The sequence below is a fragment of the Platalea leucorodia genome, assembly GCF_965183815.1.
Source record: "Platalea leucorodia genome assembly, chromosome: 1".
NCBI classification, from domain to species: domain Eukaryota; kingdom Metazoa; phylum Chordata; class Aves; order Pelecaniformes; family Threskiornithidae; genus Platalea; species Platalea leucorodia.
The window spans coordinates 24,641,864-24,661,204 of record NC_138823.1 but is presented as its reverse complement, the minus strand read 5'-3'; the positions used below and the strand labels follow the sequence as shown (position 1 = coordinate 24,661,204).

Sequence of the window (19,341 nt, the reverse complement as noted above, 5' to 3'; positions counted from 1 at the left end):
TCCAGAAAAATGCAACAATAATAACGGGCAAAATTATAAGACTCAGAGGTAAATTTTGTCACTGACTATTTCAAGAGTGAATGTCCTTTTTAGTGAGGGAGAGAAGTATAAAGCACATCGGAAATACAGTTAGAAATTCAGATGGAAGAAAACACTGCATCAACTACCATACAAATTGTTCAGTATAAAATCAGAACACCTACTCTAAATTATTTTTAAAAGTAAACAAAATCATTCTGAAAAGGACTCCTCCTTACAAGTCTTTTGTTACTGTTGCAGTACATTGGTCAAACAAGAAAAGCTAATGATTTTGACAGCATCCCCATTTAAAAGCCACAGTGGCCTAGCCTGTCACTTGGGCATCTTCACTGCTACTTTCTGAAGAGTTGTTTTAACAATTTACACAACACAAAACCATGTCGTATCCTTTACAGGGAAAGGAGGCATAAAAGTGTCCTATACCTGTGAGAGAACACTGGGATTCTAGGACATCTATGCAGCTTTGAAGTGTTCACATGAAATTCTTGCTAACTCTAGATGAGTGTCTTGCACTACAGATATCAGGGCAATAGATCCCTGTCAGTACCTGCTCCTATGCATGCCAGGCACCAAAGTAAAGAAGTCCAGTGCTTACATCTGTTTCACCAAGTAAACATGGCATGTCCATCCCAAGCCACTACTGCATCCAAGGCAGGCATCAAAAAAATTCAGCCCACAAAAAATAATCTGTACTTCTTCTAGACTTGCAGAAAAAGCAGGTGGCCTAGCAGAATAGTTGGGAATGCCAAACATTCAGAAAACTGTAAAAAACAATGGATAAAGGGATATATATGGACATTTATGAAAAACTTAGTTTAAATCATATGAAAGTCTGAGTTGATATCTTATGAAAAACTGCGTTCAAATCTTCCCTCCCACTAAAGAAACAAATCCATTAAGTTCTCATCACATTCAATTTCCAGAAATAAGCTTCAAAAAATATGGGAAGTATAAAAAAACGCCAGGGATTTTAGAAGTTCTCTCATTAGCTTTCTAACTCTTCCTGACTGAATCTAAGGATTTAAACAGCTCCTCACTTTCAATTAGGCCAGACACACATCTCCAGCTTGGTAATAAAGTTAGAGCAAATCCCAGATCTTCCAAAAGAAATCTTGTAGATTATGCTAACTTCAAGTTTTGTTTTCAATCTTTTGATATCATCAGATCCCAAGCTTTGCACTGTTGGTGGTAACATTGATTACTCCTCAGACATTCCCATTTCTTCTCCTAAACCCTTGCTGGTGCCTGTCCTACTTCCTTTATTTGAGACATGCAGCACTGTCAGCCTGAAACTACAGTGTAGGCCTGTCTCTCCTCCTCCCATCGCCTGCTAAAAACACTCTGCATAACAACTAGGAATCAATTCTTGGTCAAAGTTTTCAGTAGTAGATACTGTTACTTGATGTATCATTGGAGGGAAAAACAGTGGAAGTTCAAGACTGCATTCTTCTCAAGTCCTGTCATCCTGCAGGAAGCTGTTTTAAAGACTATTAAGGGTTTTAAATGTAGAGTGTAAATGTTTTAAAGTAGACTGTAAAAACTGATTTATTATCTTCTACCACCAATTTACATTGTGTAGTCCCTGGATTTTTCATTAAATTAACAGGAAGCAGGAGTAAAATACTTGGAGCTCTAAGACAGTAAGTATATATGTAAACTGAGTAACTACATTCTGTATACCACACAACTACATTCTATGTAGTATGTAACTACACCCAAAAAAGGATTGTTCCAATTTAAAGGTACGATTAAATTTAATACGGTTAAATATGATTAAAGCAAAATTGTTTTGTGCACTAAGACAAAAGGGTCACATTTAAAGCAAAAGCTCATGGTTTCACAGCATTACACAAAAAGAAGTCAAATGATAAATGCTCAAAAAAAAAAAACCCGCATAGTAATTAATATGACCACGTACCCTATATATTTCAGAAGATACATAAACTGTGGGAATACTCTTGATTTTTGCCTCTTCCCACTCCCTGATTTGCAATTGCAACTATGCAACGCCCACCCCCAGAAGCATCTCTCCACCAGCGGGACACAAGGGCACTTTCTAATGTGGAAAGACAAGAACAACTACTGATGTCGCTTTCTTTCACAGACCTCAACTATCAAGTGCACAGACCGCCCCCCCCGCCCCCGGCCACAAAGGGCTCTTCTCGGCGATGAAGTTTCCCCTCATTTCACATTAAAACCTTCTTCTTGTGACTCATCCAGCCCCTATGGCTTTGCCTCCACCTGGACGTTTATCCAGGACGGTTATTTTGGGGAGTCTCCCCCCCTACAGATGACCGCAACACAACCCCTCCGGCCGCCGGGGAGGTCTCAGCCCCCGCCGCCCCCTCACGGCGCCCAGGACCGGAGCCTCCCCAGGCCGGCGAGGGGCCGGCCCAAGGCATCACCCTTCGCTTCCGGGAGGGGAGGGTCGTTACCTCTTGGGCGCTGCCTGCTCCATGCCGCTGCTGGCCCCCCGGCCCCGCCGTCCGGAGGGGGCCTCCCGGCCGAGCCCCTGGGCACAACCGGGCCGGTAGCCGTTAAACTCCTCGCAACTTTCCTGCGAGCTCGCTGGCCCTTTAAACGGGGCTCGCGCCCGCCCTCGGCCGCCGCCGCTCTCGGCCTCTCTCAGGCAACCGCCACTACCGCTACCTACCCGGCTGCCGGCGGAGGCCCGCCCCCTCGCCCCTCTGAGTGGTTACAACCCGCGCCATCGCAAGCGTTGATTGGGCGGCGCGGAAGTCGCTCAGAGCGGCAGGAGGGACGAGGCCCCACCCCACCACGGGAAGAGCGGGCGGTGTCGCGCCGGCGGGAGGGGAAGAACACGGAGGCGGCGGCGGCGGCGCCGCCGGGGCCGGAGGCCGCGCTCCCGGCATGCTCCGCGCGGCCGCGGCCCGCGGGGCACGCCGGGAGCTGTAGTCCTCCCGACCAACCTGCCCTACCCGTTCCTGCAGCAGGGGCGACCGGAGCGGCCTGGCCCGGCGGGGCAAACCGGGCGGCGAAGAAACAGAGACCCGGGGCCCTGAGGCGCCGCCGGGGCGGAGGACAGCCGTCCCTCCCGCACACGCTGACCTCATCCCCCGGCTCTCGGAGCTGGGCCGTCGGGCAAGGGCTAGGCCTGGGGCAGAGCCGCGGCCTGGGGCGGAGGCCGAGGGCGGCTCTTCCCCCGCTGCCGCCCCCGGGCCCTGTCGCCCCGGGGCAGCGCTGCCGGGCGGCCTGCGCCTTTCATCCGCCTGTCTGCCCCAGCCAAGGGGCAGCCGCGCTCGGTGCCGAGCTGCATCCAGCCCCTCCTCGAAGAGTTAAAACTCTTCACGGACAACTGGCTCCAGAGCCGGGCAGAGAGGAAGTCTGCAGTTAGTCATGGCAGGACGGGGGAGCTGCTCTCCGCAGCTGGCTCGGCTGACGCAGTGCAGCTTTGAGGTGGAAAACGCTAGCACTTGGCGCTTGGCTTTTTAATGCCAAAGTATACAAGTTGCCCTGCAAAGCCATAGGAAGCTGTCACGTAATTATTCAAGCAGCAGATTTTAGGCCACCGAGTACCATGTGACAGTTATCTGCAATTTCTCCACAACTTCTGACTTTCTGCTGTTTATGTAGCGATTTAAGATACTGAGAAAGCATCCAAGTAGATCCAGCCAAGTCAATACAAAAACAGCTTAAATGTTCAAGCCAATTTCTGTATCCTTTCCTGAAAGTAGGTTTATTTGCCTAACTAATGGAAGTTCAAGGTAGTAAAACACTTCTAGGCAAGATCCATAAAAATACTGAGGTGCCCAAGTTCCACTTTAAACTGATTTTAGATGTGCAAGTATAACAGCACTCCCCCCCTAAAAAAAATCCGCACGCCGTACCTAATTTCATCTCTCTGATGTGCATTAGCAAGGGAATATTGAATGACTGAAGTCTTGCTGTTGTGCAGGTCTCCACTTTGGCTGAGTCAATCCAGTCCAGTTGACTCACTGTGGTCGGGCTAAATGCACAATGGCAATATTTAATGAACCCATAAAACAAATCACACACCACCATATGACCTTTTAGGTTTCTTTGTTTTTCTGAGTCATGGAAAAACTGCAGTAGAACATCTTCCTTTGCACAACAGATTAATGCAGAGCTCTTCCAAGTATCATCCCACAAGCCAGAGTGGCTCACCAGCAGTACTGCCAGATGTGTCCATACCATAGACAACTGTTTGTAGGAGATGCCAAAAAAAACCACCCAGGAGAAGGAGCCAGCAGATGCCTCAGATGCAGTGCAGTATGAGTGCATTAGAAAGTGGTGGGGAGGAACCCTGCAAGACTTCCCATCCCCCAGTTCTAGGACAAGTGAGGTCAGGCAGGTAGAAGATGCCATGTGGCTAGTGTTCATCTTTTTGTTTTACAGGCTATTCGGCTATACCCACTGACAAATTGTTATTTACATTTCACCAGTTTCACCTAATGAAGGGTAGCCTGACACCCCTGTTTGGCTGTGATACTCCTGGAATGCAAAGGCTGTCTCCACATCCTTTAACACAAATCTTTAAGGCAATATTTTGTTCAGGTTATTTCAGAGGAGGCAGGTTTTTTCCAGCTCCCCCACTCAAGCCAAAGCTGCGATAAACTATACATTCAAGCAAGGAAAAAGAGTCTTAGAAAAAATACAGTTACTATATTATCGTTTTAACAGCAAGACAAAGGGAGCCAAGAAGTGCTCCCTCTCCCCATTCACACACATATTTCTTTCTCTGGAAAAAGTTAGGCTAAACAGCCTAGTCTGCTGCTCTTCCCTCCCCCTTTAACAACAGTTGACAAGAACAAGTCTGAAGAAAATTTGTCTGAGAATAACAGGTTTAGATATTTGCTCTCTTCATTCAAAATGATTTAATACCACAATCTCCACTCCCAGAAAATACCCTGACTACCTGATAATTGAGGAAGAAGTGGGCAGGAGTATCCTCCATCTATGCCACCGAAGAAAGAAAAGTGTGAAAAAACCCAAGATGCCAGAAAAAGTTCAGTTCAGTTTCAGTTTTGCCTTATACAACTGCCAGAATGCTTTCTAAGTGCAATTATGCTGAAAATAAAATATCATTAAGAACATAACGTATATACCATAGCATTTTTCAAGATCACTTTATTCATCTCTTACAATTTCAAATTGTATTTTTAGTCCGTGATATTGGAATAAATAACACCGTCTCACCTTTCCCCTGCAACATGAATTTGGGAACCGTGCTGTGAAATATAACCCTGATCTGGTATTCAGTACACTACTGTACCTGGCCACCAGCAAAGAAGGAACTTTGAAAGGGAAAACAGACTCCCTCTGTTCTACTACCTCATCGAGGCTTTCCAGTCAAGGGAAGTCTAGATGTTCTGGAGGCATGAATATACTATGAGATTGCTGGTGTCTAGACAACATGGAGATGAGGAAGTTGCAGACAATCTACATGAGTTTTCCCATGATTTCTTCCAACAGTGGAACTATATAACACTGCTAAGAAGGAAGGTGAGTAAGAAAAGGCTTAATGTAGCCTAATCTTAAAAATATAGGAGAAAACTAACTGAATTACTCTTTTTTTTTTTCCTAAAGTATTTCATCCCCTTCGCCAATTTATCAGCATGCATTAGGACTTCCTTCTCTGCAGAACTGGCATCAACATCAAATATAATTCCTTAGACCAAAGGATGGATGAAGACCATACTTAGTTTTTGAGTACTATAATTATTTTATATTATAATGTAGTTTTGTAAACAGATAAAAAAAAATTTATATTATAATTACTTACACTGCAATGGAATCAGCAATCATGATGGCATGGACAAGTATTAGGTGCTGTATAACCACGAACTAAGAGAGTCCCCAAGCCCCTAAATATATGAACAAAAAAGTTGCAAGATATCAACCCTGCCTCCGTTGCACATAATTCATAATAAACCTGAGAAGGATAAAAATTACTTGAGAATCTCATGTCTGAGTTTCTAACAGGTATTACTAATGGTAAGATTTAAATTCCAAATACATACTTCAAAGTCATTCATAAACATCATGCAAATAAATTATGTATGTTATAGTAGGGACCTTATCTAGCCTTATTTGGTAGCAAATAAAAGCAGCATTTACTTCAGAAGGTATTCGGTCAGGCTCATTTAAACAACGTGCATTGTAACTAATACACGGCGCTACTAGAAAGCAGCAGCATTAATAGTACATGTTTTCCAAGAGATACATGTCACAAACACCTTACTTACACTCTCCAAACAAAATACCCCTAGTCCTTTGTCATGTCCGTGGTGCTTTTCACAGCCTAGCTCTTTTCCCTGTGTGCTTCTACCCTTTCACCACGGTAGCCCCCCAGTCCTTTCACGGGGTCCTCAGTGCTCTCTACCTCAGTGTCCCCTCTATCACTCCACAGTAGCTCCATTCACCCCCTCAGCATGCCAAAACCCGCAATATCCTTACCGCCCACATGGACCCCCAAGCATGCCCCCTGTGCTCTGTACAACCCCTCCACATCACTGGTATCTCACCGTGCTTTGGCCCACCCCGGCGTTACCCCGCAGAGTTAGGAGTATCCTGTGTCTGCATCACGACCCGGTGTTTAGCTGGCAGGAGAAGGCTGCAGGTCAGTCTGCAGCGTGGTCCCAAAACCAGCAGCTAAGGACAGAGTTCCCCTTGCTTTTCCCTCGCCGTGGGGTGGACAGCTCCACAAACAGGGCATTCTCTCCTCTACCCATCACCTATAAGTTTTGTAAAAACAGAAACTTACTATCTTTACAAACCTCCAGCTTTTCATCAAGTGATGTTGGCCAGCTAAGTCACAAATGATTGTGAAGGGGAGAAAGGCAAGGAATGTCAGGCAAGCACAAAGACAGAATGAATGCAGGAGCCTGATTTCCTTAGAAACCAATTAATAAATTCAGTAGACAAACAGTCAACAACAACATGTTTGCATGTCTCTCCCTGTGACTGCCTGATAGCAATCTGGTATGCTGAAAGTTAAGGAAAAGGCCTTGAATGAAATACCAGCTTGTTTATACAGAAGATAAGAAAAAGTGACTTCTGCCTGTATTTTTTCCTACCTATCATGTCTAATGTGAAGTAACCTTGAAGGCTTATCTAAGAATTTGTTATATGCTTTCCTAACCCTGTCAGTCATAAAATAGTTATAAATAAAATATAAAAGAACAGCATATTCTCAAGTTCGGACTAAAATTTAGATTTTTTTAAAGCGAGTTTTTAATCAAGCTTAGGAATAAAGAACAATTGGGTTTTATTTCTTTTCCTGAACTAGTCACAACTTAATGGTTAATTAATGTCACATAAAAGGAAATTGACTTTTTGCTGGTCCAGCAAAAGAAAGATGCAGAAAATAAATAGTCAGGAAATATAGGTACAGATTCTGCCATCCATATCCACTCTATTAAAATCGGCATGATTCACAAAATTCCTACTTGACATTAAAAAGAGCAGTAAGAACCTGCAATAGTAAAATACTAGCTGCGCTGCTGCAATTCCTCTCACTACCTAGTATACATCATTTTGGTATCCAAAATATCATTACTAGACCTAAAGACATTTGTTGATTAGGATAGGATTTTTCTGTTGACTAACCATTTAGCTCACAGTCTTAGTAACAGTCTATATATAGACTTACCACTTGCTATTTTTCCTATTATAGCACACTATGGTAAAAATACACCATGGATACAGAGTTGCTATTTACAATTAACCACAGAAGATATTCCGGTCTGTACTACAGCTGCATTGATTGTGCTCATGGGATCTATGGATTGCCATCAACTTGAAAAAAAATCTCATTTTGGTTTGTAAAACAATTACTGTTGTTGTGGTAATACTCAGGGTTACTCCAGATTCCCTTATACACAAAAAATATTCCCCCTCTTTCGGGGGGCAACCATCTGTTCTCCAGTCTGTAAAGAGGTGTGCTCACACCTGGGAGAATAAATAAATAACATTTCACTAACAAGGCTTGATGGCTGCATTAGGAATGGAAACTAGTATCAGTAACTAAAGAATGGTTGAATCATCGTTACTTGATGAAGCAAGTACCACACGAAACAAACTTCAGCTGCCTGAATACATACAGCTTTATGCCCAAGGCTTCCACCACCATGAAGACTGCATTTTCTCCCATCTTCCTTTAGCTCCTGAGCTGAGAGTTTGAGGAATACACAACAGAAATGTTTAGGGAAGATTAGGATATTTTTTTTTGTTTTAGGGACAATGCTTTCAGGAGGCTAACAAGACCCATTTTTTCAGCTTTAAAGAAGGGAAGTTTCCTTGCCCTTGTGGGCCTTTCACAGAAGTGCTCAAAGAGAAGTATAAAAAGGTGGGAAGCACAAGTGCAGAATAACAAATGACAAACAAGGAGAACCCAATGCAACTGGAAAGCACATCATGAATACTGAGCACTACAAAAGCAATGCCATGAAATGCTTACAGCTTATTCAGTTATAGGGCTTTTTTTTTTTTTTTTTTTTCAATAAAACCCTTCCTATTTATTTCTGAAGCACATCTCCAGCTTGCTTCATAGCCATAACAAAGCAAGTGTTTTGTATGTGGAAGAATCACTCATTCTAAATGCTTTAAAATCCAGAAACCACAAAATTTCAGTTTCCTACTTTTTTCCAACCTTTCCCAATCAAAACATGCCAAAAGATCATAATTCAAGTCCAAATAAGCTACTCATATGACATGTACAGTCACACTTGAAAAACAAAAAAAAAAAAAAGACCTAAATACAATTCTAGTCTTAAAACTTCACAAAAAAAGTTCAGTGGCATAACAGCCATTTCATGACTGACTGTGAAGTAGTGGGTCTGATTACGAGATAAGATCCTGTGGAAAGTAGAAATATATTCAAAACAAGAAAAAGATTAAGATTTGCACTTACATTCCCGTTCTGCTCTTAAAAGCAGCGGGAAGCCTTTCCCACAGCAGCCTGTGTACTAAAGAAACAGCAAAGCAGCAAATAATAAAGTTTCACGGAACTGGCTTTGTACGATGTACTGGTTTGAGCCTCCACTAATCAGGTTCGGTTTGGTTCAATAGAGGAGAGTTTTATGGCACCCTCACCGCCACCCAGGATAAGTACTTAAACTACTGTCACTACCAAGCAAGGCAACTTTCTGCTGAAAACAAAACTTTGAAGTGACTGAGTGTACGTAGGTCAGGCTGTAAAAACACAGCAAAACATAAAGCAAGTTACTATCTAGAGAGCTTATGAACCCCATTAAATTTGAGACCTAAGGTTTTTCCACTATTCCTTCACTAAAAATAATTTTTCTTAGTTGCAAGGAAATAACCATTGGAAGATTAATGGATTTTTTTAATAGCAAAAAAGAGTTTATCAACAGCCATCAACACTGCCCATTTTCACCCAGGCTAGGTTTAGCAAAAAGAAAATGTTCTGGTGATATAATTTTCTCTGAGAGCAGAGGAAAATAGAGCAATTCCATATGCTAGGAGCTTTCTTAATGGAAACAGTTAATTTACCACATGAGGAATATCACATGCATACCACTTCCACCTAAAATGAATCACTCCTTCCAGTTGAGAAAACTGAGGTCTTTTATCTTCCTCAGGGTGGAGTCCATCTCCTCCCATAGATCCCTACAGAGTAAAACTGCTAATCGTTTTAAGATTTAAAGACATTACTTCTTTTGTGTTCATATATCACATTTCAGTGTCTTCTAAACAAGAGAGAGCTTAATGTTTTTGTGTAACCTTGAACTGGCCGGTACACAACTTTTATTGCTTCATCCTTGAGCTCTTCTGCAGTTCCATGATCTAATTTGTTACACTGATGGTATTAAGCTGCTCTTGCAGGATTAACGATACGCAGTTTAAATTCCTTAAAGCTAATTTTAAAATGAATGTGCTAATTTGAATACGAGGGAAAACAATGAAAAACCGAAACAGAAGAAAAAAGCCAAACTAGATGTTTTAATAGATACTGTGTCTCTCCTTCAGTAAGATTAATAGATAGTAAATCCCTGCTCTGTCCAGTTCAAACTAGGCAGAATGTCTCTAGGACCTGATCCAAAACCTGTTAACATCAACAGAGTCTTTCTTTCAAATATACTACTTTGGGGATCAGTTCTCAAAGGAGAGTCCTGTCTAATTTGCTCATGGGAGTGTGAATATAAATGCAGACTTTTGCTTGACTGGTGTTTCCATCCTCGGCCCAATTCATCTCCCAGGAGGATGGAGGAAAGGTCAAAATCAGAGGCAGATCACATTAGACACTACCATTTATTTCACATAACCTCTTAATAATATGTTATAGGTTCATTTGATTAGAAACCATGCAGTCAGAGAAGATAAACAGTGTAGAAGTGGTCACCTTATCATGGAATAGATACTAAGCATCTGAAATTTTAGACAGTGGGAAAATTTGCTGTTCAGAGTCACAGGGACACTTATGCAATGTTGTATAATACGCATTGCATATTTATGTATAATGCATTACAATATCAATGTATAATATGCATTGCATATTATATGACACACAATGGTATAGCAATTTTAAGTGAGAAAATATGTAGGAAGATTAAAGTCACACAACTGTGTTAGAGTACCCACAAATATATACAGCACTAGTTATACATAAAGTAATGGGAACAACACATTATAAACACAAATGCTTGATTCTCTGCTGTATTCTTGCCATTTATCTTGACCTTTCAAAATGGTCTTTCAAAAACAAGTACCTCATTTTGGTGGGTGTGGAATACTCAACAGCTCTTAATTAAATGCCTCAAAGGCAGACTTTAAAACTGTGTTCTAAAGTATATTGAATTAGGCTCTACAAGACCAGTTTTTGGCACCTGTTCTTGAAATGAGGGGGGAAAAAAAAAAGATAGTGAACCAAGATTATGCATTATTTTCCAGGAATTCAGCAATTTCTTGGAGAGATTAAATTTACTGCAGCTTTGAAATAACAGGGTTACTGCACATTCTGAATAGCTGAGTGTCTCTGCAGGACTGGATAACAGCTAGCACAGGGGTCCTGGGGGATTTTATTGTAGCTAACCCATCCTCCTGTTCTGTTCCTACTTTTACATGCAAAAGAAAATGTTTGTGCTTAATACAATATTTATAGCTATAAGTAATAGTCAGTTCCTTTCTGGTTTTACTGTACCAGCATGTACAAGAAATACATAAAACTATATATATTATTGCTACTACTTTGCAAGATGTTGTGTATATTGTAAAGCTGGCTCTCTAATAGAAGGCAGCTAAAGACCTCTGCACTTAAATCTGCCAAAGCTGATACAGCAATCACAAACATGTGTTGTTACACTTCTTGTGGCTCATCTCCACATGGTGCAGCTGTTGTGTTGGCTAAAGAAAATGCAGGCCCAAGGGAAACAAATTTAATTCAGCTGGGATGACTTCCACTAAAAAAAAGTGTTTTAAGGAGAACAGGTGTCTTACAGTAAAGGGGGATTGTTTGAGAGGTTTTCCCCAAACTTGCTTTGCTTCTAGGAAGTTTGTTCTAAAGTGGTGTGCCTGTGATAATAATGTCTTGCAGTCTATTTTTTAAATAATACCCTTCAGAAATGCAATGGATTCCAGAAATTCTATTTTTGTTTGTTTCTCTTAGTCCTAGGACAGGAAGGCTAGCACAGGACCTTATCGCACAAGTTAGAAGCTGGAGGGAGCCTCATTGCTGTTATTTGGATTCCTCAGCCTTAAGAAGGTTTGTTTAATCAACAAATGACTGTGCCAAGGCAGACCCACAGCTCGTGTAAGTCACCAGTTGACAGCCCAAGAGCTGTGCCAGTTTATACCTATATATCTATTGTTTTAAGCTTGATTTTTTTACTGAAGTCACTTAAACATAGCTTCCTCCTGAATGTTTTCTTATTTACTCAAAATAAATAAGTTATACTATGTAGTCTAATAAAATGGTATTAAGTGTATGACTTTTTTTCTTTTCCAGAAAGGCATTTACCTTGCGTACTATGATACCTTCTCTAGTTTTGTCATGCATTCCTGCCTCTCTGCTTCCTGTGTCCTCTGGTATATCAGAGTGGAAAGTGTTTGACTGATGCTCAGCGGCTGACTCAGCAGCCTTCCCACCCTGGCCAGTAGCAGATCCCACAGCGCTGAGGCAGCAGGATCCGTGGAAGCTGGGAAACACTGTTTTCCCAGCAGGCTCTCAGGAGGTCTCCCTCTCTTGGCGCTGGTTGAACCAGCCCTTCGGAGAGACAGCAGCGGCCAGCAGATCTTTCTCTTCCTGTTGTCAACCCTCTTTCCAAAATAAGGTTACTCCAGAGGGTAGTCTCTTGTTGTGTAGGTGTCTTCATACTGCAGTTTCCTCCTTTGGGCCTGTTTTTTCTGTCTCCCACAACATAAGAATTCCTTCTCTTTGGGGAAACAGAAGTCCAAACGAGGGATGATTTTTCCACACAGACCCCATTCCTATGGACTTGGTTCTTCTATAGGATGTATAGGAGCTGCTCTTGGCTCTTCCTTCTCAGGTCTTAACTAAATAAATGTTATGACGACAACCTTCTGTTCTTCTTTTTGCGAGGTTAAGCTCATTAGCTCTTACATTAATCTTTATTGCTACATGTTGTGTCCTCAGAGTGTCTTATGCAGACCTTGGGCGGTTTTTTAGGCTTATTCTCAAGTTTCTAAATTGGAGACCCAGTACTCCTACTGAATTCCTCCTTTTGAATAAAATCCAGAACTCACTGGGGTCAATTGCAACATTCATGAGATTTTTGTCCTCTGTCTATGTCTGCCAATAAAGACCTGCAACAAATGTTGCATTTTTGCAGACTTCCCCTTACCAAAGAAAAGGAAATTCTTCTGCCTTTGCCACTTTTCTCAAGCAGGAATTGTGACAAAGCCCCTAAGTCTTGCTGACGGTAGGAACTGCCACAGCCATGCCTGATGTCAAAAGCCGGGAGTAGATGGATGCGGACTACACCCTGCCAGTGAGGGAGAAAAGCATCCCAATGAACAAAATAAGGAGAACCAACTGTAGAAGGAAACTTGCGTTCACAGTGAAGCCATCATGGGGATGCTCACTCTTTACTGTGTGTATGTACAACCAGTAACTTTTCCAAACACTGAAAAAAAAAAGAATTTATTGTTGGTAGAGTGAGATTAATTCAGCAGAGTGTCTGAGTGTCACCCAAGGAAGCTGGTTAAAGTGATATCTGAATTTAAGACTAACCTCTTGCTTTTCATGGCATTGGAGCATGTGCTTATCAGGGAAGTTTTATGTTTGAGGTTCAGGGAGAAGGTGATGGCCATCTCCTCTGAATGCTCTCGATGACTGATTTTTCAGAACTCTGCTGGCATTCTTCCAGCTGGAGGCCTGGCCATTAGATAAGCTTAACATTATCGTGGCCATTTGCAGAACAGATGAGAGCAGAAATAGCAAGAGGAAATGAGAAACCTAAGAAACCTGCTGGAACTCCCTGCAAATAAAGATCCAACCTTGGAAGGAAAAGTCTTAGATCCTTCCACTGAAAGAAAAACTGGTAAGCATAAGTTTTCAGCTGCTGAAACTATAACCGCTATCCCAAGGGAGATAAAAGCACCAGCCAAAGAAAGACCACCGCAAGTGCCAGCCTCAAGAAATCTAGCAAACATTACACTTGCTTCCTTTGTGAGAGTCTGCACAAAAGTTTTTAGGTATTACCAGCTAGGATCTATTTGCTTCTGCTTTCAGGTTGTTTTTTTAATGACGAAGCCCGTGGCCATCCTGGCTAAGACTCCTGTTTAATAACCCCTCCTTTGCCAGTATTTAAATAGTGACACATGGCATTGGAGCATTACGCTATCAGAAGATTTGACAGATATCATTTGGCAGATCCTGTGGTGGCTGTTCACATCACCCTTCCAGCTGCCTCTTCCCCCTCACTGCCAGAAATTACTGTTTCTGGAAATGGCTTGGCAAAAGGGGCCATACCTGCAGTTCAGCAATTCTAGTTCAGTCAGATGCCGTAATTCAAACTTGTAAGCAGATATAGCTGAGGGCCATTCGGTTTTGTTCTTAATAGCTGAAGTCCCCTTTACATTGGCATTTGGAAATGTTGTGAGCAGCGATCCTTGGCTCCCACGTTTTCACTATCAGGGTTTCACACAGCAATGGAACTGATGTGGTGGAAACAGGAATGGGGCTCTCTCCACTGATAATTTCCTGGCAGAGAGAAAATATTAAGTCATCTTTTTTTAATCAAATAGTCTCACCTGAGTAAATATTCTAGCAATTCCAATTTTTAATTTTATTATCGTAGTCTATTGCTCAAGCTGTGTTTTCTGACTGTGCAGCAATAATAGTGCTATGAGCACATGAAGATTTTTCAAACTGGCATTGTGTTCAGTTCCTTTTACATTTCCACACATAATCTGCATAACATTATTAAATCTTTCCTGTACATTATTTAGCCTCTGGGATCAAATGAAATCATACATAACTGGAACTCTTTGGGCTTTGACAGATGTCGTCTGGCAGATTTTTTGCAGCGGTTTAAGTTGTTACTGCTCTCAGCTATTTTCTTGGCCTTTTCCTGGAAAGGGACATGTCTCAGCTGCTCTGGTGGAAAACACTAACCTCTTAGCTTTCAAAGATGATAAAAGCAGGTTTGAGTTACTGCACCGGACTTTCAGCTGAAATGGCTGAAGCAAAGGTATGGTCCTTCTCACCAGCTCACCTACAGGAAGAGTAATCCTTCACAGAGAGCTGTCGAAGGGCTTGGGACGGTAACATGGAGGGCTCGCTTGCAAGCTCGTGGAGGAATATTTACAGCATCTTGCCTCTGGTCCATTTTCCATGGGAGAGCACAGGGAGGCTGGCTATTCTCTTGAAACAGTGATGGTTGTAATAAAAACACTTGACTTTTGCAGCTTTTTCTTTGTAGGCATATATAGATTCTTATGAAATCAGTCTGCTTCACGGGCTGTCTCCTACTGTGGATCATGAAGTCATCCTAAATAACATGGTACCTAGACGGTGCAGAGTTTGTTTCCTTTCATCTGTACAGCTGTGGAAGGCTTTTTATGTGCGGCAGAGCTTTTTCTGCCTTACCTATTTTGTGAATAACTTCTTCACTAAAGAGAACTCTGGGCTTATGATCTCTGCCTAAGTTACCACACTTTCTACAGATTTGGGCTGAATAAAAATAGTCATCCCAACATCCCTCATTTGTTTTTTAAAACCTCTGTATCAACCATTTAGTATGGCAAAAAACCCACACCATCACATTTTAATGAGTTCAGGCGGTTTTGAACAACTGAGCATTTAAATCTGTGAATAAACTTAAGAATGTGTCACTGCCTTCAAGAAGCATACTTTAGTTTTAAGAAACCACAGCTGCAACAATAAGATGGAAATTTGACACATGCTAGGTTGAAGGTGGCAAGGATTAAAGGTATGGAATTAGAAAAAAAACCCTTGCACTGTTGAACAGAATATGGGACATAAATCAATGACTAACTTTGGCTAAGCTTTGCCTTATGGAAGTATGCAGCATTGCAGCTTTGCAGTTATCAGTATTTGTCATCTGGAGTATCAGTACACATGCCAGATGCAAAAGAGGGGCCCAGAGAGAACATGGGGGATGAGGAAAAGAAAATTAATAATTTTAGTGACAATGTACACTGTTTTGATGTGAAACAGAACTTCTGTAATATTTCAAGAGACTTACACACATATATATATGTATGGACAAAAGCTGTTGGAAATAAGCCTTTGACTTCAAAATGTGCCTGATTAAAAAGAATACTGATAAGAATTAAGATGAAAACAGCTGGAGCTTTGACTGCAGTTATGTTTTCTTCTGGATGTTTATTTCTAGATCACTTTTGCAGCTGCTTTTATCTACTCCTTAGAAGTTCTTGTAGATTTGAGGAACCATTAGCTCTAAAAGTAAACATCAGCTCTGGTCTGGTTTTATATATCTTCTTGAAACCATTGAGGGGGGAAAAGATAACATTAGACTAATGCTGAACTAGATCAGACTCAAGTGATGCTTTGAACAGCCTTTTAGCATTTCAGGCTCCACCTGTAACTTTAACAGAAAGTCAAGCATTTCAAATATTCTTCTTTACCAAACACATAGGAATTACCAAGCTCTAGGAATGAAAATACTCTTTCTGAAAAACTTAAATTCATGTCTCACTGTGGTTCAAAAGACAGAATGCTTTCACGTGTGCCTCCACTATCTAGGTACAGGGATGGTCCTTAAAACCAGTTCTGCTTCCTTTCGGTATCTGTCGTCTATAAATATTATGCTTTGAATAAAACAAAACTGCAGTTTTGACTCCACTCCACTCTATTTTGTTACTGTAGTTGTTTTAGAGTTTTTTAATAACTGTGGTTTTGTACTTGCTCAAGAGCTGTCTGCTTGGAGACTGGCGAAAGGTCAGGGTTAACCCTACTTAACCTTAGCTAATGACCTTTATTGGTGGTCTCCTTTTCAGATCTCGGGAGTGTCAGCAATGCTGCTGTGGCCACCGACTGACTCTCATACCAGCTCCTGCTGAAATAAGCACACTGTATTATATTTACTTGATGCTTCTTCCCAACAGAAATTCTTACCCTGCCACACTGGTCAAAGCCCTCCGGCCAAAGTCACAGACTTCTCTATTTTCAGGTTTCACAAAGAGTTCAAGCACAAGATACATTTTGTTCAAGAATCCTTTCAGGTGGATTCATCAGTCTTCTTGTCGGGCCTTTCTTGGGTTCAGTAAATATTGTTTCACTTACTATAATCAGCTTTGATATCGCTGTCATGAGCATTTCTGTTAATGATGGAGGCTTCCTCACAGCTCTTCACAGGCACTGTCCTAGGGTCCCTGAAAGCCCCTAGTCTTGCAGACACCACCAATTCTTGCTTCCATCACAGCTGGGAAGGCTGTCATTCCAAAGCATGCCTTGTCCCATGGTCTCTGCTGCTCCCCTCCACGCACACCCGGCCTCCCGAAACGGCAGCGTGCTGCACCTACGCACGTGGGCTCCATCCAGCAGTTCAGAGACAGGCAACAGTGAAATTCAAAAGCTCCTGGTTGCATTTGAACAGCCAGTAATCGTCAGGACAAATTAACTGGGAAAGGGGAATATATAGTACACTTGAAAGTTTGTAGTGTGGCTGACAGTATCTCTTTCCTCTCTCCCCTGATCTGAAAAGCTGAAAGTAAGAGGCCTCGAGGCAGTTCTGTTTCTGCTGCAGTGTAATGTCCTCAGCTTTCAGCACTTCTCGGGTGCTAAAATGAGTTCTGGTGTTGAAATGAATGGGGTTTGTATTTTTCTTGGAAACAGTTCCCAAAGGGGTGTTTGAAAGAACAGCATAACCAACTAATAATTTTCACCAGCCTGTCATAGGTGAGCAGGTCAAATACATGAAATAGTTAATGCAAACAAGGCAGATGTGCAATAATCATTGCTACCTTTTACAAGATGGACCATGCTGTCTAGTATGGACGGAAGAGGAGAAACATCCATTCGCTGGTTTTCATCCTACCATTTACCAGCCTGTGTAGGTCCCTCAAATACTTCTGAGGGGTCTGTGAAAGGGAACTCAGGAGAGCAGCGGAATGCCAGTCCTCTGAGCAGGGCCCTGTATCACCACGGGAACAGAAGACGGGGGACCATGAGCAAAGAGGGTGGAAACCCACTGCTGGGTCTCAGTTCAGAGTCATCCTGACTTTACATGCTTTCTGTCTGTTGCTGGCTCACAACACCCAGGGAGGAGAGACTGTCTGCCATGACACACTGAGTGTGCATGGTGTCATCTGAAGGGCTCAGCGGGAAAGGAAGGGAAAAAGGGAAAGAAAGGGAAGGGAAGGGAAAAAGGGACGGGACAGGACGGGAGGAGACGGGACGGGACGGGACGGGACGGGACGGGACGGGACGGGAAGGGAAGGGAAGGGAAGGGAAGGGAAGGGAAGGGAAGGGAAGGGAAGGGAAGGGAAGGGAAGGGAAGGGAACACGAGGCGAGGTGAGGCGAGGCAAGGCGACACAGAAGAATGTTCTTTACCAGAAAGTATTCTGACTGGTCCCTGCTCAGGTAGATAGATACATTATTGAACTGATCCGTTCCCGTTCTCAGCCGTTGCTTTTACGGTGCAGCCTTTCTGTACCCCAGAGTGATCTTGTCCTGATCTTTCTCCACAGTGGCTGTGGAGAATTCATGGAGAAAAAGGGCTCTTTTTTCCCATTCCACAAGCGAGATCCAAACTGTTCTGCTCTGAAAAGCCTCCAAGGTGTATCAGCATCACATCCACAAGTTTCATCTTGCAGCAACTGCCCTCTCACCCAGCAGGATGGTGCACGCAGTGGTGCTATGAGGTGGCAGCAGGAGAAGCTGAGGGGAACACCAATGTTTAAGGCAGAAACAAGGTGGTCATAACAGATGACTGAGTGCCAACAACTTACCTCATGGAAAAGGACGTGAAAGCAGGCACGATGCAAAATCTTGCCTAGAACGGTAACTGCTCTTGGATTTTTTATAATCTTTTATTCATTTGTTTATTTTTATGAGGCAATCTGAAAATACTGGCCCTGATTGAGGAGATCTTTTAAACCAGCAGTAAAACACACGCTCGGCACGTGACTTTGGCATATAAATAAATTGAAGCACCTGCTTAGGTACTGCCTTGGGTAGTTATGAACTTAAAGATGCACTTAAGTGCTTTTTTGGATCATACCCAGCAGAGATACAGGGTAGTGTTGAGCCCTGGCAGTGTCTTTAAGAGTTTTCAAACGCCTTACCGTGGTAAGTTTTCCCTTGATTTCCTTGTATTTCAGGAATCTTCAAAGATTCTTTAAAAGACCCTGATTTTATTAAGTAGAGCAGGGTTTCATCAGTAGGGTTTATCTGGACATCCTAGGGGTGAGTCTGCCCGGGAACAATTGGTACTTTTTCGTAATATCCATTATTGTCCTGTTCTTTGAATTAGATGCCACAAACAACTGAAAAAACACGCAGAGATTAATACAGACATTGTGCACATCTGTAAGTGATGATTTGCATATGCTCACACCGTGCTTGTAATGCTCTGAAAATATCTGAAATGCTCTGTAGTATCCTGGTTTATAACATATCCTTCGCCACAGTTTACACATCGAGAATGCATGCTGAAAACAGGAAACACGCATGCAGAGGGTAGGTAAGGGGGGATTACAGTATACATACATTCAACAGAATAGTCCCAGTTTAAGAGTATCATAAGCATCAGGCTTGCATAAACAAATCAGTGCTTAACCCGCAGATGTATCTAATGACCATATGGATTCTGCATGTTTACAACTGGAAAAAACCCTCTGAGCTTTTCTAT

At 42.4% G+C, this 19,341-nt stretch overlaps 1 protein-coding gene across 1 annotated transcript in view; it reads right to left on the bottom strand.

Annotated features, from left to right (window-relative positions):
• Positions 1–2,718, bottom strand: part of STK3 (serine/threonine kinase 3) — a 137,758-nt gene extending 135,040 nt beyond the window's left edge. The window contains exon 1 of the mRNA XM_082319584.1: positions 2,475–2,718. Coding sequence (XP_082175710.1) covers positions 2,475–2,497 — 23 coding nt within the window. The 5' untranslated portion in view covers positions 2,498–2,718. The remainder of the gene's footprint in view (positions 1–2,474) is intronic.
• Between the last annotated feature and the right edge of the window lie 16,623 nt (positions 2,719–19,341).